The sequence below is a fragment of the Myxine glutinosa genome, chromosome 2, assembly GCF_964187855.1.
Source record: "Myxine glutinosa chromosome 2, kmMyxGlut1.1, whole genome shotgun sequence".
Classification (NCBI taxonomy): Eukaryota; Metazoa; Chordata; class Myxini; order Myxiniformes; family Myxinidae; genus Myxine; species Myxine glutinosa.
This window is the reverse complement of record NC_136262.1, coordinates 159,103,322-159,127,281: the sequence shown is the minus strand read 5'-3', so window position 1 is coordinate 159,127,281 and position 23,960 is coordinate 159,103,322. Positions and strand designations below refer to the sequence as shown.

Genomic DNA, 23,960 nt, shown 5'->3' with positions numbered 1-23,960 from the left:
TAGACCTCCATTTTTTATAATGCCAGGAACAAACTTTAATCACAACATAACAAATATCATTTGTGCCAAATTTGGTCGCAATCCCATCAGTGGTTTCGGAGAAGAAGTTTCAAGTGTTTACGGACTGACTGACGGACTAACGACGCGCCATCGCATAAGCTCCACTGAACTTCGTTCTAGGTGAGCTAAAAACATAAACGGACACATAAAACATATAATAAAGGGAGTGGGAGACAAGAGGGAGAAAGAGAGGGAAGCACACAAGCACAACAACAGTAGAGAACAGGGACATTGGGAGATCTGCGGAACGGAGAGGGCTGGAGGGTGGGGGTGGGGGGGAGCAGCAGTACACGGTATAAAACAAATGGACACTACGAGGAATTTCAGGAATTAAGTCGGAGATTGAAAGAGGTGGATTTCGGGTGAATTAAGGGGGTAGAAAAGATCAAGGTTTTAGATGGGTGAAGATGAGAGATGGTGGGGAACAGCTGTTTTAAAGACCTGAAGGGAGGAGTGGGATTGAAGAGCATGTGGGAGATTGTTCCAAAGGCAGGAGAAAAATGTAATAAAAGAGTGAAGGTGAGCAGAGAGTCTTGATTTTTGCAGTTTCACCAAAAAAGAGTTGCTGGCAGATCTTTTGCGACCTGTCGGAATATTTGGGGGACAGAGCACAGACAGAGCAGAGGGAAGTTAGGCCGCGGGAGATTCCAATGGTTCTGAAAGCTTTGGTTTCAACAGCGTGCAGCCAAGCTAGGTGCGAGGCAGGTGCACCAGCCGAGAGGGGAGAGCAGTACTCCATCAAGCTGCAGATGAAAGGTTTGCATGTGGTGAGGAGCTCAGGTGTGCCAAGGAAGGACTTCGCACGACGGAGGATGCACAGTCAGTGCCTGGCTTTGGAGGCCAGGTTGGAAATGTGGTTTTCCCAGGAAAGATCATGGCAAAGTGAGACCCAAAAGCTTAAGTGACAGAACTTCTTCGAGAGGATTGTTGAGAAAGTAGATGGGAGGGTTGTCCAGTCGGTCTTTTCGGAGAGACAAAGTGAGAGTGTGAGATTTGTCAGCATTGAAAGACATGTTCCACTTGTTTGACCAGTCTGCGATTTTGTCCAGGTCTGCAGAGAGCGAGGAGGCTACTGCCTGCCGATCTGAGGGTCGAGATATGGACAGGCAAAGAGTGGAGTCATCATGATATCAACATCCCACCCAAGTTTCATCAAGATCGGATGATATCATCGGGTAGTTATGCTGCGGACAGACAGACACACAGACAGACGCACACACATGACGAATATAGTGGTCACTTGATAACTCGTGAACCAAAAATATGACCATAACACTTTAATCCCAATGTCGTGCATACAAAGTTAATGAATTGAAGCGGTCGGTGTATGGTTCATGAATCAGTGATAAGCGGTGTACGGACTAATAACCGCGGAAGTTAGGAAATCGCCTTGGTTTTTTGATAGCATGTTATTAACCCAACCCTTGTGAGGTATATAGATTACAGTAGATCTTCGCTCAGTTCTGTAAGTAAAACTTACCTCATGGATGTCGGGATTCCTCAAAATTTCTTTATTTAATGTTATTAACAGCATTAACGATTGTTAAAAAAGTTAATCATATGTGTTTGTGGTTTATAATATTTTACAAGCCCGGCTATGCCGCTGTTAGACTTTTGGTTTTGTTTTGAGTAAGATCCCAGTTTTTTTTTTTTTTTTTGTTTAAGATCCCACAGTTGACTGCATGTCAGAACAGAAACTCTAGCATGAAGTCCAAGGAACTGTCCGTAGTACTCTGAGATAGAAATGAAGCGGCATAGATCTGGGTAAGGGTATAAAACAATTTCTAAAGTGTTGAAAGTTCCCAAGAGCACAGTGCACTCCATCATTTGGAAATGGAAAGAATATGGAACTACCCAGCCTCTTCCTAGAGCTGGCCTTCCGACCATACTGAGCAACCGGGCAAGAAGCGCCTTGGTCAGGGAGGTGGCCAAGAACCCAATGACCACTCTGACAGAACTACAGAGCTCCTTGGCTGAGATGGGAGAAGCTGGCAGAAGGACAACAGTTGCTGCAGCACTTCACAGATCTAGGCTTTTTGGGAGAGTGGTCAGACGGAAGCCACTCCTGAGAAAAAGGTACATGACAGCACACCTGGAGTTTGCAAAAAGGCACGGAAAAGACTGAGAGCATGAGGCTAAATATGCTGTGGTCTGATGAGAAAAAAAAGCAGTTGATACGGGATGGCTGGTTTGGCATGCAATAGCAAGCTGCTTCCTAACGGAACACACCCCAAGCCTCAGTTCAAGCCTATAGCTTGATCTTAATCATCACATGTATTAAAACGACATGGCGTGTCTCCCTTCATAGCCTGCCATACTGTGATTTCATGGCCAGGCAGTGCGATCTTTACCCTGATGTATAAAACATCGTCGGAATGTTACAAGAATGGAGCATGTCAGAACGGAGTCCTCCTTGGACCCAAAGTATCCACCTCCGCTTCGGCAAGGGATCACGGTCATGGACCAACGTGTTGAATTTTTGTTTTTCTCAGAGTTTTGTTTTAGGGCTCTTTTCTGGATCGTCGCCAAATCCTGGATTGCCTCCAGTTGTATTTCATTTGTAGTAATATTCCCGGGGATGGTTTTTTAAAATCTCCGTAAGGTTCTTCTAAATCATTCCCATTGCTACAATTATCACTAGTACAATTTTGATGCTTTTCAGCTTCCAAGATGTCTTGATTTAATTTTTGAGATCCTGGTATTTGGTTATTTTCTTGATTTCTGCATTGTTTAATCCAAAATCGCTGGGTACTGATATCTCAATCATCAATGCTGTATTTTCCTTTTTGTACCGAAGTACTATGTCTGGTTGCAATGCTTTATGTTCTATGTTCGTACTCGATGGGATCATCAGGTCGTACGTGAACATGACATCCTCATTTTCAGTGATTGCTCTTGCTTCATATTTCCATGAGTTTTCTGGGACTGGCATGTTGAATTTTTTGCAGATATGCCAATGAATCACTTTGCACATTTTGTTGTGTCGTTGTAGGTAAAGTTGTTCTGATAATAGTTTTTTGCATCCTAAATGCAGGTGACTCATACTTTCTGTTTCTGTCTTGCATAAAATAATCTACACTTGTCCGTCTGGCTTAGTCCTGCCATATTTTTAAATCCATTGGCGTAGTTGTGTCCTTGATCTTGGGCATTTATTATGATTGGTTCTCTGTCGCAGTTGAGCTGACCTCTCCTTATTGTTAGTCATTCCAATGAGCCTTCTTTGTCTATCCCCAATCTGTCCAATTATTTTTTGTATTTTCCTGCTCTTTTGTCAATCTCCTGCATCAGTTCACCTTCAAACAGCAGTTGTTGCTGTATAATTGTTGATATTTCTTTTTATATCCTAAATTTGTCTTTTTTGCAATCGTTGGGGCTGTATTTGCTGTTTAATTTTCCTGTGCGGCATCTTCTATTCGCACCTCTTTTTGGATCTTTTTTGCAAGGTGAGTTAGGGATACATTTCCAGGTTTGTTGTGTTCACGTTTGTTTACAAATTTAATTTGATAGTCTGTTGAGCATTTTACATACTCAGCTAGTCCTACACTTGTCGCTCTGTGCACCTGGTTGAGTTCCATCAGGCCGCTCCCTCACTATCGTCTCGGCAGGTACATTCCCAGGATGCACTGGTTTTTGTAATACATTTTGGGGATGGGGAGGAGTTCTCTTGTTTTGATGTCTAGCTTGTTGATTTCTGTTTGGGGCCAGTTTATTATTCCGCGGCTATATTGGAACACTGGTACTGCAAGCTGGTTTATGGCTTTGATTTTGTTTCTTGGGGAGAGGTATGTTTTCAGGATCAGCTTCGTTATATGTAGGTATTCTTTGGTGATTGTTTTGCGCATTTGTTTGTGACATATTTGGTGGCCCTCTTCTACTCAGAGGTATTTGTATGATGCTTCATTTAGACTAGGCCACTTTTTTTTTTTTTTCCAACCAGTTTTATTTCGTTTTTACGGCCTAGCCCATAGGGCAAAGCCATCTAGAACAGTGTTTGTCCATCCGTACGTATGTATGTCCCCTCAAACTTATACCAATCAGAGCTGAGGATCTGGTCACATGACAGGGTGATGTGATTGCATCTGATGTCATTACGGCAGTTGACTCTCCACACTCCGGCATTTCGATTCCAATTTTAGTTCAGGCCGAACATATCGTTGAACCTGTCATATATCAGAATCGCCATGCGCTACACCTATACATTTTTCATTCAGTGTGAAGCACAAACAAACCGATTGTTAAAATGACCATCAAATATTGAAAGCATAGACGTTACGGCTCTTCCAAAAATACAGTAAGTATAGGCCTGAGGCGTTATGCCTCACCTTCGGGCCGCTTCGGACAAATTAAGCCCAAGTTTCTTAATACAGTAGTCACGTAGTGTATCGTTTCAGTAATATCGTTTTAGTAATAGTAAGAATAATAATATAGTAAATATGGCCATAACACTTTAATCCCAATGTCGTGAATACAAAGTTAATGGATTGAAGCGGTGTATGGTTCATGAATCAATGATAAGCGGTGTACGGTACGAACAACCACAGAAGTAAGGAATTTGCCTCGGTTATTAATCCAACCCTTGTGGGGTATATAGATTACAGTAGATATTCCCTCAGTTCTGTGAGTAAAAGTTACCTCACGGATGTCGAGATTCTTTGTTTAATGATTCTCACGAACTCCAAATTTCTTTGTTTAATGTTATGAACAGCATCAGCGACTGTTTAAAAAGCTAATCATATGTTTGTGGTTTATAATATTTTACAAGCACGGCTAAGCTGCTGTTCGACATTCGGTCTTGTTTTTTGTTGAGATCCCTGGTAAATGGTTGAGCTTACGTGAAGTAGTTTTTTTTTGGTTGCAGTTGCAAGGATTTATCACTTGGCATTCCTTGTGATTGAATCACCGTGAGAAGATCATATAGACTGTTGGGAATACAAGCTTCAGCACATAATTACTTTAGGAGAATCAATTGGAACTCTGGGAATGTGTCAAGGCCCGGCCATGACAGATATAACGATAATTATCATTATGGTTCTAATTTATTGAACGAATTAAAAAAAAAGCAAACGTTGGTATGAAGAGAATCATGACATAAATGTGATACAAATCCACTTGGGAAGAAGAAAGTGCAAATATTTAATTACAAAATTGGTGGGAAGCAAAAAAAAAAATCAGGCAAACAAGAAAACAAGGTTTAGGGATTAAAGAGACAATATAGTATAAATCTTATGCCCAGTATTATATGATTAGACAATAAAGTGCAAATATTTAATTTCAAAAAGGGTGGGAAAAGAAAAAAAACAGGCAAACAAGGGAACAATGTTTAGAGATCAAAGAGACAATATAGTATGCATTTTGTGCACAGTACCATATGATTAGACAATCAGATCTTCCTCCTTTTCTTTGGTGGAGCCTGTCCCCCCCTCTGCACAACTGCAACCTAAATGACAGGATAGAAGAGGTACGAGGGCCTTAAAAATGCCATATAACCACCATAATAACACGACATAGTATGTGTTAATACCGTAAAATTAATAATACCCTGCTCCAAAAAATATAAAACAGAATGAATAAGATCCTTTTTTTTCTTTTTTATACAGAATCGAGGCTCGTGTAAGAGCTAACACATTGAATATGAAAACATGCACAGACACATAAAACATACAATGAAGGGAGTAGGAGACAAGAGGGGGAGGGAGAGGGAAGCACACAAGCACAACAACAGAAGAGAACAGGCACGTCAGTAGATCTGTGGAAGGGGAAGTGCTGGTGGAGGAGGAAGGGGTACACGGTATAAAGCAAATGAACACTTCAAGGAATTTCAGGAAAGAAGTTGGGGATTGAAAGAGGCGGATTTGGGGTGTTTTAACGGGGGTAGAAAAGATCAAGGTTTTGGATGGGGGAAGATAAGAGATGGTGGTGAACAGCTGTTTTAAAGACCTGGAGAGAGGAGAGGGATTGAAGAGAGTGTGGGAATTTGTTCCACAGGCGGGAGAAAAGAGGAATGAAGGAGTGAAGGTGAGCAGAGAGTCTTGATTTTGGCAGTTTCAACAGAAGAGGGTTGCTGGCAGATCTTGTGCGTCCTGCAGGAATATTTGGGGGACAGAGCACAGACAGAGCTGGGGGAGCAAGGCCGGAGAGGAGTCGGTAGAAGACAGAAAGACCACCTACCTGCCTGCGGTGAGTGAGTGAAAGGCCCTCACAATCAGCTTCATCGCGGGAGATTCCAATGATTCTGAATGCTTTGGTTTCAACTGTGTGTAGCCGAGCTAGGTTTGAGGCAGGAGCACCAACCCAGAGGGGAGAGCAGTATTCCATTGAGCTGCGGATGAAAGCTTTGTATGTGGTGAGGAGCTCAGTAGTGCCCAGAAAGGACTTCGCACGACGGAGGATGCCCAGTCGGCGACTGGCTTTGGAGGCCAGGTTGGAAATGTGGTTTTCCGAGGAAAGATTATGGCAGATAGTGAGACCCAAAAGCTTGAGTGACAGAACTTCTTCAAGAGGATTGTTCAGAAAGTAGTTGGGAGGGTTGTCCAGACGGTCTTTTCGTGTGGACAAAGTGAGTGTGAGATTTGTCAGGATTGAAAGACATCTTCCACTTGTTTAACCAGTTTGTGATATTGTCCAGGTCTGCAGAGAGTGAACAGGCTGCTGCCTTCCGATCTGAGGGTTGAGATATGGAGCGGCAGAGAGTGGAGTCATCAGCAAAGAGATAGCCCCAAAAAAACAACTGTACATTTTGTTTGCCTACCTCACTTTCTGTTGACCACATCTTTGAAAGGCCCCACCTCCTTACCCACATCTTGCTAAAATTTTCCTTCATTAAACCCGTCCGTTTCTACCCCACTTCAAAACCATTCCCTCATTTTCTTTCTTCCTTCTCAAAACGACCTCAAATTGTAATTAAATGGCAATCATTATTCATTCTCAACTCATTCAGTGCCAAACTTCCCTTCCTCATGTCTACTCTTCTTCCTCCTCCCTTCACTCCCAGTGTCCCGCCCCGTCTCTGCTCCCCTAAGCATCCTGCCCTGTTTTCCGTTCCCCCCAGCATCCTCACCCCACTACATCTCATTCCACAACCTCCTGCTTCCCTCTGCCCCCCACCTAATCCCTTCTTCCCCACTCTCTGCAAGCAGCACCTCCTCCCCAGGGTGGAGTTTATTTTTGAACTTTTGAAATATGATCCTCTTACCCTCTCAATTTGTTCCTATATATGAAATAAAAATTCAGGCAAAATATGAGCACAATTGAACAATATTTAGGGGTAGCTCAATGATGGTACAGTTTCTGATACCCCAAAGCTGCGGTCGCCCTTTTATTTCGCATACTACTGATAATAGATTAATTCTGTTGATAAATTAAGAACCCAATTTTAACTACTAAGTAAATTGACACTCTCTCCTATCATCATACACACAACATGCAATCATTGTGGTAAAATTAATTACTGGGAACACAGATAAAACCTTTAAGTTATAAAACTCTGTGCTCTATTAAATAAATAATTACAGTAGTAATATGTACATTGTACATACACAATATCTGTTATAATAAAAGAGTAAAATGTTTGTTGAGCTAGAGTCTGCTAGACAATAAATGCTAAAATGAGATGTAGCGCTGACCTGGGAACGCTTATCACCATAGTATCTAAAAGTAAACACTGTACATAGGTGTATCACAGAACACTATTTGAAAATAAAAACGAAGTTATCACAGGCTTTGCAGAGAATCACAGACACAATGGGTGTATAAACATGGTATAATATTATCACAGATTATAGAAGCATAATCATTGTGGTTCAACTGGTTCATATCTATTATCCAACCAATCATCCGAATCCCATTGTTTTGCTGATAAATTGATAATGCAAATTTTCCATGAATTTATATTCCAGACATGTTCAGACTTGTTTACTGTTTGGACTCAATGGACTGACTATGCTGACTAAGCAACAGCTGCAACACTGTTGCAGCAGTATGTTTGTGTAATTGCTTGAGGCATTGTGCTCACTGCTCAGTTATTAATAGAACTGTTTGAATTTTCTTGATTCTTAATTTCTTAATGCTATGTTCTATTTCTTTCAGATTCATATCTGATTGAAAATGTCATCTGTGGAAAAAGCAACAAGATCTCAAACCAAGTTGTATCTCCTTGGCGACTCTGTGACTGAATTAAGTGGCAGCAAGTTGCCATCATTGCGTATGGCTCTTGGATTCTTCCTACATCACCATCTCGATCTGAAGGAGACCGTAAGACAATCGTCGGATGTTACCATCACGGAAATAGCTAACTTTTGGAAGAAAGCTAGAATCCCGATGAGAGCTCATCAAAACTGCCAAACCAAGCTTGAGCAGACATTTGAAGAATGGCGTCTTCTGAAAAAGAACAAAGCGCGAAAGTCACCAACTCAACTCGTGAGAGAGTCGGCTTTTGTTTCCAGGCTTGAAGACCTTTTTGATGTCGCTCACGCTGATGCTCTGACCAATACGTCAGTATTACAAGAAGACAAGGATTTCTTGTTAGCCCAGCGAGAAAAGGGAAGAAGGGGGTCGCTGGCTGGAGTAGATGTAAAGCTTGCTGCGAAGGAGAAAACGGCGTCCAAAAGAGAGGAGGAAATGCTTGCCAGGCGACAGCGAATGGAGCAAATGAAAGTTAGCAGCTTCTACAGCTGAACTGATTTCATCTGGTTCTGAATCTGAAAACAGCTCAGCAGAAGATAGTGAAAAGATGGAAACTGGGGACAATGCAAGTGAGGGAGCTGCTGGAGGCATCACATTTCAGACACGAAAAAGAAAGAGGGGGCGAAAAACTGTCATTACTGAAGAACTCGCAGCCGCTCTAGATCGCACAAAAGTGTCAGACCGCAAAGCCGTTTTTGTTATAGCAGAAACTGCCAAAAGCTTGGGACAGAACATTGATGAACTTGCTCTAAACAGAGACTCAATTCGCCGACAAAGAGTACAACACCGAGTCCAAAGATCTGCAAATATAAAGGCGGAGTTTCAGGGTAACGTTCCCCTTGTTGTTCACTGGGACGGCAAACTGATCCTTGATCTAATTGGAAAAGAGAAGGTTGATCGCCTGCCAGTATTGGTTTCAGGGAAAGGAGTTTCTCAGCTACTCACAGTTGCCAAGCTTCCATCTGGAACAGGCGAGGCTCAGGCTGCTGCTGTCTTTGGAGCCATTGAAGACTGGGGCGTAGCCGACAGCATCCGAGCTATGTGTTTTGACACGACCAGCTCAAACACTGGTCGGATCGCTGGTGCCTGTGTCCTCCTAGAGCAGAAGCTTGAGAAGGAGCTCTTGTCACTAGCTTGCAGGCATCACATTATGGAATTGATAATTGGTGCAGTGTTCCAAGTGTGTATGGGATTGGGAGCCAAATCTTCTCCCGAGGTTCCACTCTTCAAACGCTTCCAGGAATACTGGGGATTCATAGACACGGCCAAGTATGAACCAGGGATTGCAGCTGATGACGTGGCAAGTCTAGTGGAAGACATAAAGCAAGGCACTATCGGTTATGCCAACAAGCATCTTGAACAGAGTCAGCCGAGAGATGATTATAAAGAATTCTTGGAACTTGTGATTGTCTTTCTCGGTGCTGCTCCTGCCAGAGGAGTGCGATTCATGTCACCCGGAGCAATGCACCACGGCCGCTGGATGTCCAAAGTAATATACTGTCTCAAGATCTGGATGTTCAAGGCTCAATTCAAACTGACTCCTGCAGAAAAGAGAGGATTACGTGATGTGTGTGTATTCACAGTACGTGTCTACCTGACAGCCTGGATCTCTGCACCTCAAGCATCAGGTGCTCCTTACAGTGACCTGCTGCTGCTGAAGTCACTGCTTGAATACTCATCAATCCATCCAGCCATCTCAAAGTCAACATCACGCAAGTTTTCCAATCACGTGTGGTACTTGTCACAGGAACTTGTTAGCTTGGCTTTCTTCGACAGTCGGGTCAGTTCGGCAACCAAGAGACTGATGGTGAGTGCCATGAAGAATGAAGAAGACCAAGATCAGGATCATTCCAAGCGAATCACTGTTGCTCTTGATTCATTCAAGGACAAGAACTTGGAAGATTTCGTCACAGCAAGGTCAATGAAACTTCTGCGAATGATGGAACTTCCAGATGGATTTCTCGCGGTTGATCCGGACTTGTGGGATGACAGAGACGACTACAAGCAGGCTGCAGAAACAGTCAACTCTCTAAAAGTTGTCAATGACTACGCTGAACGTGGAGTGGCATTCATTCAGGAGTACAGTGGGTTGATAACCCGCGATGAAACTCAGCTGCAATTCCTGCTGCAAGTTGTCGAGGACCATCGCAGAATGTACCCTGATAGCAGAAAACATACACTGTCCGGGATGCCATGAAAATAATAAATTTGGGGTTTGCTGGACATTGTCAGACTGATACTATGAACTCTGTCAGAAACTGAACAAATAATTCACTATTAACGTGTTCAAAAATAAATACTGTGTTCAAGTGTGTTGTTTAAAATAAATTAAGATATAGTCTGATATACTCGTAATTCGTTGAATTTTTATAATTTTCATAATCTTTGCGGCCCTTGAGCTACCCCTAAACATAATAATTTAGTGCTCAAACTTTTTATACAGTGTTTCTATATTATATGGAACAGCTTAAGGGGGTAAGACTTTCAAAAATGAAATGTTTTTTAAATTTTTTATTGAAGCTCTACCGTACTCCTCCCCCATCCCTAACTCTATGGACCTCTACATCTGAGGTCTTCTATCCAATTTGACATACCTCTCAATGCAAGCTATGTCTCAATTATATGTCAGGTCGGATGGTCTCTTGACTGCCACTGGTAACATGTAACACAGTGATACCTGCTGCATGGCTGGGTAGTCGGCGACTAAACTGACTACCTTCACTGAATTGCCAGTGGGGAGGGTGACTGTGACCTGTTAAAGGGCGGATGAGCTCCCTTCGTGAGCCAATGGCCATCCAGTACGGATGGCACTCATCACCATAAAAAAAAAACACCCATCCCGTTGGACCGGTTTCTTAAGCAGTCGCTTGTCGACAGCAACAGCCAGGGTAGTCCTACCATTCGGACTTAGGAGCGTTAAAGTGATGCCCGGAACCATCTTACACGCTCCATGTCAGGATTGCTGGTCTTACTTTCTGTCTCACTCAAACTACAGCTACCGGGCTAGCTTTAATCTCTCTTTCTTGCAAACAAACATCATACACTTTTCTTACTAATTTTCACTCACCTTTACATCTCTCTCTTTTCCTCAAAAACTCTAAGACTATTCTTTCTTTCTTCACTTTTCTATCAATGCAGCTCTTCTATTTAAGGCCTGGCCTCAATGAGGACTATATAGTCCATGACTGGAGCCTTCAATATAAAAATTAAAAAGCTGCCACTGTTAAACATGACATTGTTGAGGAAAAATCTTGTCGTCACATAGTTGAATATGAATTATTTATCAACAAACAAACAACATGCGCATGGAGAGATTAGACCAGAATGCAATACGATACAGTACAGATTAACAATACATCTGGTCCAATCTCTGAATTTTCATCATCCGAACATGGTCTTTTATAGTAATACAAGGAAAGAAAGTGGGGAGGGTGAATAGGGGTCTGGTGCAGCTGAAAGAAGAATAGTGGAAAGGGTGGAATAGGGTATTGGGTGAACCTCTAAGGTTGCGATGACATGTCGACAAAAATAAGGCTGTTTGTGTGAGGAGAGCCCTGTCCTTCTATTTGGGGTTGCCTTCATTGCCATTCGTGCTAGTAGGATGGCTTCTGGCCATTTCAGATTGGTCTGTTCACAAATTTTGGCGAATTTATTCTTTAGCAACCCAATCTGTCGCTCTACTGCCCCTGCCGATTGTGGATGGTATGGACAATGTAAATTTTGCTTTACTAGTACACCCGCTCACTACGGGAGCGGCAGGAAGGGTCATTCCTATTTGGGGTATATAGATAACAGACAATCTATGGTGGGGTCTCAAGAACATTGGGTGTGTGTTCATTTACTAAGTTTATTGTGGAGAGATCGCCAAGTGGTTGAAGTATTCGAGCAAGCACTCCATTCAATACCGTTAAGGAACGGCTGGCTTGGGAAGTGCAAGCTAGCTGCTTGGTAAATGAGCACAACCCACTCAACCCAGGCTTCCTCCCTGTCAGTTTCATGTTAAACAGCAGGAGCGAGTTCCAAAAGTTCGCAACAAAAAATGCCACGGTTGTGGCAGAAAGGGCCACGTTATTAACCCAACATTTGTGGGTTATATAGAGTACCGTAGATCTTCAATCAGTTCTGTAAGTAAACCTTACTTCACGGATGTCGGGATTCCTCCAAATTTCTTCATTTAGTGTTATGCAATAGCGACTGTTTAAAAATTTAATCAAACGTGTTTGTGGTTTATAATATTTTTACTTCCTGCAGAAGCCGTTGCTCCCACGGAAACGCCATTATAACTACCAGCAACGGTACCTGCCCTGTGGGTGGGGCTTCAATTGGGAGGCCCAAATGAAAAGGCAAAATATCAGAAATTGAAGGCTTTTTAAAAATTTTTAACGATTCATATAAACATCCGTTAAATCATATCACACGCAAATCATCAAAATCTAAACAGTATTTGTAGAATTTCAATAAAAGCCACATCACTGTTCATATCAGTAAATATTATTCCATCGTGTTCGGAAAAACTTGAAAATTTGGAAATTGGAAAAATTGGAAAAAAATATAGCCTATTTTACTCAGAGGGTCCTAGGATTAACCCACCCAAAATTGTGTTGCGATCGGTTCAGCCATTTTTGCTGTACCTGGGAACAGACAGACAGACATTTGGTGAATTATAGTAAGATAAGCCATTTATGCACGTTATCACTGCAGGAAAATCACTGCTGGACCCTGGCCAAGATTTTATATGCTGCAACCATTTGAGCCGGCATACTCAATATCAGCGCGGGAAGGTTCAACTCGACCCTCGTCGGTCTTCCTTTCATTGTCATCGGCTAAACAAGCGAGGAAAGGACAAGACAAGGTTTCCTGAGGCTCGTTTGCACGACGTGCTTGAGGCCTCCTTTCCTGCTTCCTGAGGCTCGTTTGCACGACGTGCTTGAGGCCTCCTTTCCTGCTTCCTGAGGCTCGTTTGCACGACGTGCCTGAGGCCTCCTTTCCTGCTTCCTGAGGCTCATTTGTACGACGTGCTTGAGGCCTCCTTTCCTGCTTCCTGAGGCTCGTTTGCACGATGTGCTTGAGGCCTCCATTCCTGCTTCCTGAGGCTCGTTTGCACGACGTGCTTGAGGCCTCCTTTCCTGCTTCCTGAGGCTCGTTTGCACGACGTGCTTGAGGCCTCCTTTCTTACTTCCTGAGGCTCGTTTGCATGACGTGCCTGAGGCCTCCTTTCCTTCTTCCTGAGGCTCATTTGCACGACGTGCTTGAGGCCTCCTTTCCTGCTTCCTGAGGCTCGTTTGCACGATGTGCTTGAGGCCTCCTTTCTTGCTTACTGAGGCTCGTTTGCACGACGTGCTTGAGGCCTCCTTTCCTGCTTCCTGAGGCTCGTTTGCACGACGTGCTTGAGGCCTCCTTTCCTGCTTCCTGAGGCTCGTTTGCACGACGTGCTTGAGGGCTCCGAGTGCTTCTGCTCACTGAGGATCTCACCTTCGAAAGTGTTGCGTTCACATTCTGTACGCCTGGCCATCTTAGCTGCTTAACGTGCAGTGTAAACGAACCTTTTCTTTGTTATCAATGGTGATCTCAAGCTTGTGGAGGAGCTAGTATGTGTAATGTATTTGGGAGGACGACTCGGCCATCCTTGTGCTTTTACATGAATTACAATGACTTGGACCGGTGTGTACGGTGTGTACCCTGGTTAGAATAGGTACACCGTATCCCTGCGTGTCGTAAAAGGCGACTAAGAGGGTTGGCGTCAGGAAGGGCATCCGGCCATAAAAACATTGCCTCAAAAAGAGAACCATGACAATTACAACTACATATGGGCAGGGTACAGCCGGAAGTGGAGATCGGTTTCTGAGGTTTGGGACATGGATTGTAGGGACAATCACAGGGAGATCAGAAGTGGTGGAAGTATTGATCAGAAGAAGAGTGGACATATGTTGTGTGCAAGAGACGAGATGGAAGGGAAGTGGTGTGAGAATGGTGAAGGGTAGGCAGGGACAGAAATACAAGTTTGTGTGGCAAGGGTGCCCGGAGGGCGTGAATGGTGTTGGTGTCCTGTTTTCTGAGGTGTTTGTAGACAGTGTGGTGAGTGTGACTAGAGTGAGTGATAGGTTGATGATGGTGAAAATGATGATTGGAAAGCTCTTGGTGAACGTCATCTCGGGATATGCTCCGTAGGTTGGTCGGATCGATGAAGAGAAGGACAAGTTCTGGTGTGCGATAGAGAAGCTGATGGAAAACGTGAAAGATGAGGAAGTTGTTGTGGTAGGAGGAGACCTAAATGGACATGTGGGAAGGAGTATGGACGGTTTTGAGGGAGTTCATGGGGGTTACGGATATGGTGTGAGAAATGGAGAAGGTGAAAGGATTTTGGAGTTTGCTGATTTGTAATACTCAGTTCCAGTAAGGGGATAATAAGCTTGTTACATACACGTCAGGTGGGTCGACGACAACCGTTGACTACCTGATGGTGTGTAGGCGAGATAGGGGGCACCTACGGGACACAAAGGTGATCCTGGGGGAGGAGGCTGTTTCACAGCACCACTTGGTTGTCTGCGACATAAGGGTGAAAGGTGCGAGGAGAGCTCGGCGGGTGAAGTACCAACCGAGAATGAAGGTGTGGAGGTTGAAAGAGGTGACAGTAAGGGAGCCGTTAAAAGAGAGGCTGAGTAGGGTAGAGGATGATGTGGTTGAGCTTGAACATGGTTGGATGTCAATGAAAGATAGTCTGTTGGGAGCCGTTGGTGAGGTATGTGGATGGACAAAAGGACCACCGAGGCACTCGGAAACATGGTGGTGGGATGATGAAGTTAGAAAGAGGATTGACGAGAAGAGAAACAAGTTCAAGGAGTGGCAGAAGGCAAAGGGTACGGGAGCAGAAAAAGCAGAGCATGAAAGTTATAAGGCAGCCAAGAAGGCTGCAAAGAAAGAGGTAGCAAAGGCACAGGAGGCATGTAGGAAAATGTTTCGGAGAACGCTTGGATTCGGAAGAGGGTCACAGAGCGGTATTCAGGATTGCAAAGCAGATGGCGAAAGAGAGGTGTGATGTGATGGGGGTGAGTTGCTTGAAGGATGAAGTGGGACAAATTGTTAGTGGACCCAGATGGAATTAAAGGAAGATGGAAAAGATATATGGAAATGCTGTTGAATACAGAGAATGAATGGGATGGCAACACAGAGAGTAACCCAGTTTTAGGACCGGCAGAGAAGATAACTGAGAAGGAAGTTGAGGAAGCGATAAAAGCAATGAAGAGTAGAAAAGCGGGAGGGCCGACGGGAGTTGTGGGAGATATGTTGAAGGCAGCAGGAAGTTGGGGTGTGAAGAGAATGGCAGAGATCTGTAATCTGGTGGTGAAAGAAGGTCGCATTCCAGTGGTTTGGGAACTGAGTACCCTCGTCCCTCTATACAAGGGGAAAGGTGACCCTATGGAGTGTGGCTCGTACCGAGCGATAAAGTTATTGGAGCATGGAATGAAGGTATTGGAAAGGGTGTTGGAGAGGAGGATAAGGAAGAAGGTGAAGATCGACGAAATGCAGTTTGGATTTATGCCAGGAAGAGGAACGACAGACGCGCTCTTTATTGTGAGGCAGTTGCAGGAGAAGTACATGGAGAAGAGGTAAGAAGTTGTTTTTGGGTTTGTTGATCTGGAGAAAGCATTCGATAGGGTTCCACGCAAAGTATTGACATGGGCATTGAGGAAGTTAGAAGTGGAGGAATGGTTGATCAGAGTTGTGATGGCAATGTACAAAAGAGCGCGCACAGCTGTAAGGACGAAGGACGGGAACAGTGGTGAGTTTGAGGTGAAGGTGGGAGTGGATCAGGGGTCGGTACTAAGTCCACTACTATTTGTAGCTGTGATGGAGGTGCTGGCTCAGAACATAAAGGAGGGTTTACCGTGGGAGTTGTTGTATGCAATGCAGATGATCTGGTGTTGATTGCGGAAAGTATGGATGGACTGAAGGAAAAGATGAACAAGTGGAAGGAATGTATGGAGACAAAAGGTCTGAAGGTGAATATAGGAAAGACGAAGGTGATGGCAAGTGGTAAAGCATGTAGTGAGGTGGAAAGAACTAGGAAGTGGCCATGTGCTGTGTGCAGGAAGGGTGTCGGAGTGAACTCCATTCAATGTACAATGTGTGCTGAGTGGGTTCATAAAAAATGTAGTGGCCTGAGAGGGTCATTAACCAGTGTGGCAGCTACATTCAAATGTAAGGTGTGCACAGAGGGAGCTGCAGATGGAGGAAATGTTGAGTTGGATCTTGGAGATGGCGTGAAGCTGGAAGGTGTGAAAACATTTTGCTACCTCGGAGACATGCTGAATGGAGAAGGTGGATCAGACTCGGCAACGGTTGCTCGAGTGAGATGTGCATGGAAGAAGTTTCGGGAATTGAGTGGCGTGCTGATGATGAGGGGAGTGTCGTTGAAGCTGAAGGGAAAGGTGTATGCTGCATGTGTGAGAGGTGTTATGATTTATGGGAGTGAGACATGGGTCATGAATGTAGATCAGCAACGAAGGCTGGAAAGGGTGGAAATGCGAATGGTTCGGTGGATGTGTGGAGTATCGTTGAGAGAGAGGAAGACAAATGATGAATTGCGAAAGATGATGGGAATAGAGCCTGTGATTGACGCTGTGAAGAGGAACAGGTTGAGATGGTTTGGTCATGTGTTGAGGAAGGATGAAAGTGACTGGTTGAGAAGAGTGATGGAAATGAATGTAGAAGGAAGTAGAGGACGGGGAAGACCGAGAAAGACTTGGCTAAAGATGGTGGAAGAAGAAATGCGGGCAAGGGGGTTAACAAGGAGAGATGCAGAAAATAGGGCAAAATGGAGAAGATTGTCATGGGGACCACAAGGCTAACCCCCTGCTCTAGCAGGGAAAATGGCCTTAAAATGCATGTTGTTGTTGTTGTATCACTGCAGGAAAAACGCCTTGGGGAAGTGGGACATTATTAGTATTAATAATATTGTTTTGTAATAACATTAATAATATGCATTTATTATCATTAATAGATTACCATTTATCATTAATTTTGATAGATTGTCATTAATGATCATTAATATAGATCATCATTAATTTTGTTATTAAAAGCGTCTTTGGAAAAATGCCACGATAAATCTTCTTCTTTGGAAAAACGTCACGATAAAGCTAATTTAACATTGATGTACACCTCAACATGCAACACCAGTAATGGCAATGGCGGGGAAAACCCGCTCGGGGGAGAAAACCCCCTTGGGGAGGGGGGGAAAAATGAATGCTCTACAACCTTCATCCTCCTGTCAAGTTTGGTTGAGATTGGATAAGTAACAACGGAATGTATTGGGATCAAAAATTCATCAGACAGACAGACACCAAATGGCATATTTTAGTATGATTACCTCCGCCACCAAAGGTGGATGGAGGTTATGTTTCACCCCTGTCTGTCTGTCTTCGTTAGTGAACAAAATATCTCAAAAAGTTGTGGACGGATTCCGACGAAATTTGGCAGAGAGGTTGTGTATGTGACAAGGATGAAATGATTAGATTCTGGTGAATATCAGGATTTGGATCCGGCTTCTAGAATTTTTAAAGTGATTCTTCACCATTGAGAGATAGGGCCAAAAACGATACATAGCAGGATATCTCAAAAAGTTATGGATGGATTTGGACGAAATTTGTTGGACAGGTTGTGTGTGTGACAAGGAAGAATCGATTAAATTTTGGTGAAGATCCGGATCCGGATCCAGCTAGTAGAATTTTTAAAGTGATTCTTCACCATTGAGTGATATGGCCAACCAGGCGGAGGTATGCTCTCTACCGAGTGCAGTTCTAGTCTGTAATGCTTTAAACAGTTCCCGTACTATCTGTGCTGTGACGTGTGTTCCCTGATCAGAAGAGATTTTGCAAGTGATCCCGAACCAACAGATAAAGTCTTTCATCAAAATATTTTCGACTGCTTTCGCATCTGGGTGTTGACAAGGGTAATCCTCCACCCACTTGGTGAACATATCAACAATCACTAGAACAAATTCGTACCCACAACATTTCTCCATTTGGATGAATTGCACATGTCCGAATGGCCCCAATGGTGAGCTGCTTTCTACAGTCTTTGTCTACAGGTGAGCTACAGTCTTTTCCCCTTTTCCGGATTATACTGTTGGCAAGGAAGTAGCGCAGTATTGTCCCACCACAGGTGTGAACCCCGGTGCATACCATTGTTTTGCAACAGGCGCAAACAGCCCCTCCCTTCCCCCTCCCCCCCCCCCTTTGCTCGTATGGCTCAATCCATGAGCCAGACAGGCAAGCCATGGTAGCAAGTCACGTGGAGCCACTACACTTCCATCACAGGAAACCCATAATTTGGAATTAACATCATATGTGCAGCCTGCATTTACCCAGATATCTTTCTCCTGGTTGCTAACAACCCTCTGTATAGCACTAACGTCCTCGAGCGTCGGGCTGCTCAGAGGTTGTTAAAGCGCCCTGCATAATCGCTGGACTTTGGTTGTAATTAGCCGCTGGTTTTGCTGCTATATCTGCCCTAGCGTTTCCTCTAGAAATGTCATCTGACCCCCTTGCATGAGCTTAGCACTTAATTACCAGATTGCAGATGGTAACATAATTGCTTCCAAGAGGTTAGCTATTAGGTCTCCATTCTTAATTCGGCTTCCTGAAGATGTCGAAAATCCTCTCTCATGCCAGAGGGCACCAAAGTCATGCACAACTCTGTAAGCATAACGCGAGTCTGTGTAAATATTCACTTCCTGGTTTTCTGCCAAGGAACATGCTCTTGTTAACGCAAAAATCTCTGCCTGCTGCACTGAATAGTTCCCTGGCAATCTCCCACTTTCCAATGTTTCGGAATCTGTACAGACAGCATATCCCGACAACAATGAGCCGTCTCTTGGCCTGAATTACGATCTGTTTACGTACAGTAACAGATTCACATATGGTAGTTGGACATCCTTAAAGTCAACGCGTGGCATCAATGCGTGCGTCACTATTTCCGTACAGTCATGGGGTTCGCCATCTTCGGCTGTTGGCAACAAAGAGGCAGGATTTAATCGCGAACACCACTGGATGGTAAGGTTTGATGGCATCATTAGTACGAACTCGTATGTTGTCGCTCGTGATGCTGCTGAAAGATGTTGTGTTCCTGCTCCCAGGAGGACAGCTGCGATAGCATGGGCCACACGGAGGATCAACGGCCTTTCCCAAGACTATCATTGTCGTGGCTTGTACAGTGGATGAAGCTGCAGCCACCACCTTAAGCATTGCGGAAACCCTCGTGCTACCGGGTCCAACCTGGTACTATGTTAGGCTATTGGTCGCATCTTATCCTCATGTTTCTGTGTCAGTATGGACTGCGCAAGTCCTCCTGTCTTGTGCGAATAGAGGTAGGAAAGTTTGTCATAGTCTGGCAGTCGTAGCGCTGGTGCTGATGCTAAAGCATTCTTAAGTGCTACGAAAGCCGCCTCTGCCTCTTGCATCCATTCCAATGGATTTGGGCTGCTCGGCAAGCTGATGTCCAACAGAGGGTGCACCAACAACACATAATCGACAATCCACTGCTGGCATTAACCCACAGCTCCCCAAAAAAGATTTAATTTGTTAAAGGGTCGCTTGCACACGGCCAACCTGCACATAGGGTTTAATGGTATTTGCTGAATTGATAGGCAGCTGTGAAAGTGTAAAATAAAAAGATATACTTGATCAATGCTGAAAAACGAACAGAATAGTTCCTCCCACAGGATGTCCCCAATTCCTCTATTTCTATATCTGGGCAATGTCTTTTCCAGTTAAACAGGCATGAAACTCATTCCGGTTGCGAAGTTGCAGTTTTCGTCAAGAACTACTATATTTACCAGTGTCCGTGTAGTACCCTTCCCACACCCAACCACCAGGTCAAGAACTACTACCTTTGGCTGCACATTCCCCTCTGTAACCACCTTTTGTTTGTCTATTGTTGTTGTTTGTTTGTCTCTCTGCCAACATGGACAATATGATAACCACCCATCCCCATTCTCTCTTCCTCATATATGGTGATTTCAACTGTCACAATGCAAATTGGCTTGGTGTTGGTACCTCTTCATCCAGCCATTGCATTGCAGCAAAGGACTTCTGTGACTCCACGGGCCTCACCCAATCAATAAACTTTCAGAACCTGGACTTATTTTAGTGGCACGTCTTCCCTTCTGGACTCGGTAACGACAAACTTTCCTCCTAATATCTCATGTTCATCTTCTGCTCCAATAGGTTCATTTGATCATGTGTTTGTGAGAATCAACATCTCTCTGGTTATTGTCTGAGAGCTGCCTCAGCACCAGAGTCTGCCAGTTCCCCTCTCACATCAAAACTAGTCCTTCATTTAAATCTCTCATGATATAATTAGTACCTCAGAATCCTTCCACACAACTTTGCTTTCCCTTATGTACAGATTTATACTATCTCATCTGTAGTTATCATATCCATCCTCTCACCCCTGGTACACATACTCCTGTGGTGAAGCAGTTGGCTTCAAATAACTTGCCTTCTCTTCTTGGAAGGCAATCCGGGCAACCTCAGATCATTCTACAAAGGCCGGTACAAATGTGTCCACTCTCAGGAAAGACAGAAAACATTTGGCTAATGTCAACGAAGGACTCACGTCAGTACATTCCCCCAATGAAAAAAACATCTGACCGACCATGAAGGCTATATGACTATTTTGGGCCACATGTCATATTTTTGTCTGCACTGCAAAACAAAAAAAAAGAAAATCCACAAGGATTTTGTCTCATTTCATTGTGGCAGGTCACAAATATATTTCCCACTTTACCTTCGGCTTCATGCTAGTCTGTTGTGTGCCAGCACGCCCAACACCAGATGTTGACGTCCCAGCCCTTTGTGTGTCAGATGTCTGAGAACTAGTCCTCTCACAAACACCCTTCCCCTCCTCATCGTCCTGGGTGCCTTCCTCTTGTTGGGGCTGAGGTTCTTGCAAACTGGCTGCATTGATACGGAAATCTCGTGATGTGCTCAATTTCATGTACTGCATCAGGTTTACCTAAGAAAAAAGGTAGAGATAAAGAGCAAGATATTCTGTTATGAGAAGGAATAGGCAAGTCACCCGAAAGAGATGAAAAGAACAAAGGCAGATATAAATATCAATAAGGGACAACATTGTTTATGAAAAAAGGAAATATTAAAGTGCAAAATGACATGAAGTAGGGAAGTGAAGTAGAAGGGAAACAGGAAAAAGGCTTCTCACCTTGGATGAAGGATGACTGGGTGAATACAAACAAATGCAAAGGATCAAACTGGACATAAAGGAAATTAGGAGAACAAGGACAAAGAAGAGAGAAAAAAACAAAGAAAGGATTAAAAGACATGCGGCAGATGAAGTACCTTTGCTTTCTTGGAGAGCTGAATGAGAAACCGTTCGTATTGTTCGATAGAGAAGATGAGGTTGGGTATTGGCTTTGTCTCCCTGAGCACCTTCGCCTACACACAAAGGGATAGTGCATAACTATGAAGTCTTACACAGGTTACGAAATCCACAGTGGTGGGATGGTTGTGTGGAAGTACTGTACTGCATTAATATACTGTACTGCATGGTATTAAATGTACTCCAGCATTAATCAAAACTAATATGGAAGTAGAGATCTTGTTGATCGTTGGAATTGGAACACGAAGCAGAGAAACTATTTCGTAAATGAATGTCAGGAATGTATCTCTTGGGAATGGTAATCTCTTGTCCACCTGGTCACAGCCCCAGGCTGGAGCACCCTCCTATTGTGAGGCAAATGGAAACTCGCAGCAGGAGGGGAGCGAGCTGGTGCCGGTGAGACGACCGAGTAACGTTTGCGGAGAACGGATTAGGATTAGCGGAGGAAGGATTAATACTGTGGTGCCCATAAAAGAGTGAACATCTCCTTGACTAGAGATCACTTGTCCTCAGAAGCCCTGCCCGATGGAACGAATGAATACCAACGAGAAGCAGCGCCAGGAGATCACCGGCGAACAAGAGGAACCAACGACTTGAATTACTAGATTCGTTATAGTATTGTAGTACCTATTATATTGAAACAAGTGAATTAGGAGTTAATAAAGTCTGGATCTTTGTAAACCTGTTTTCCGGTCATTGGTCTTGAGTCCCAAACCACTTCCACGACAATTTGGCGAGCCAGGCAGGAGCCAAATTGGACACAGCATCTGAAAAGGTAAGAGTTATTCCTTGTTATCCTTGTCCAAAATATGATCTACGAACCTGCGTTTAGTTTTTGTACATACATGGTGGAGGAGGTGGTGTTGGGCTTCTCTACGCACCAATACCGCGCTATAGGTAACGTAACGATCATCCGAGGAGTGTAAACGTATTTTTGCGCTGTCTGAATAAAAATTAGCCAGTTCTGACATGATAATTAAGAAACCCTGCGGAGCACGGTGAACGGACTGACCCATGAAGTGCACCATGGGGGCGATCTGTTTTCCGAGTTCTGTAGGGCGCGTACAAAGGGTTTTTCCCGCCATTTTCTAAAACACCTAAAACTCGTTCGATCAACATATAAATTAATGACAGACAACACCATCTCATGCCGGTCCAGAATTATTATGAAAGATGGCGATTGGATGAAAATTGCATACCGACACTCCCTCACTGTCCCTCATTGTCCCTCATTTCCATTCCGGCTACCTGTCTTTTGCTCCTGCTCCCTCCCTCTAGTTCCCATTGGCGGATGCTTTGCGAGAAGCAAAGCGTTTGTGTGAACCCTCAACCTCAACCTAAGTTGAAGTTGTTGCTGCAGTGTTGTTGTTTTTTTGTGTATTTTCTCTGCGCCCCGTGCTCGCAGATTTGGTTGGTACATATATTTTATTGAAAGGTGAAAGATTTATCTGCGATTAAGCTTCAAAATATAAAAATTGATCTGCTTGGTATTAGTTTAAGGGCTGTTCCAAATTTATCCTGGTTAAACACCGGTTTCTGTCGTTACACTTTCGTGGTTTTTTTCTGTCGTTACACGTTACAACGTTTCACTTTCGTTGTTGCAACGTTTTGCTCCAACGTTTTGGGAACATTCAAATGTTGGGTTTTGCTAACGTTTCCACAACGTCGCTACAACGTTTCACTTTCGTTGTTGCAACGTTTTGCTCCAACGTTTTGGGAACATTCAAATGTTGGGTTTTGCTAACGTTTCCACAACGTCGCTACGACGTTTCAATTTCGTTGTTGCAACGTTTTGCTCCAACGTTTTGGGAACATTCAAATGTTGGGTTTTGCTAACGTTTCCACAACGTCGCTACAACGTTTCACTTTCGTTGTTGCAACGTTTTGCTCCAACGTTTTGGGAACATTCAAATGTTGGGTTTTGCTAACGTTTCCACAACGTCGCTACAACGTTTCACTTTCGTTGTTGCAACGTTTTGCTCCAACGTTTTGGGAACATTCAAATGTTGGGTTTTGCTAACGTTTCCACAACGTCGCTACAACGTTTCACTTTCGTTGTTGCAACGTTTTGCTCCAACGTTTTGGGAACATTCAAATGTTGGGTTTTGCTAACGTTTCCACAACGTCGCTACAACGTTTCACTTTCCTTGTTGCAACGTTTTGCTCCAACGTTTTGGGAACATTCAAATGTTGGGTTTTGCTAACGTTTCCACAACGCCGCTACAACATTTCACTTTCGTTGTTGCAACGTTTTGCTCCAACGTTTTGGGAACATTCAAATGTTGGGTTTTGCTAACGTTTCCACAACGTCGCTACGTTTCACT

General features: G+C 43.8%; 2 protein-coding genes across 2 annotated transcripts in view; both read right to left on the bottom strand.

Annotated features, from left to right (window-relative positions):
- The window catches only part of LOC137421125 (uncharacterized), a 46,244-nt gene extending 40,745 nt beyond the window's left edge, over nucleotides 1-5,499 (bottom strand). The window contains exon 1 of the mRNA XM_068106862.2: nucleotides 5,426-5,499. The gene's annotated coding sequence lies outside the window, so the exon portion shown is untranslated. The remainder of the gene's footprint in view (nucleotides 1-5,425) is intronic.
- LOC137422232 (uncharacterized) lies at nucleotides 5,078-22,721 on the bottom strand. The gene is made up of 4 exons (XM_078772664.1): nucleotides 22,662-22,721; nucleotides 21,597-21,692; nucleotides 21,028-21,255; nucleotides 5,078-5,497 (listed from the first exon to the last, which is right to left on the bottom strand). Exons 1-4 carry the CDS (start codon nucleotides 22,719-22,721, stop codon nucleotides 5,441-5,443), a joined length of 441 nt encoding a protein of 146 aa, XP_078628790.1. The 3' UTR covers nucleotides 5,078-5,440.
- Between the last annotated feature and the right edge of the window lie 1,239 nt (nucleotides 22,722-23,960).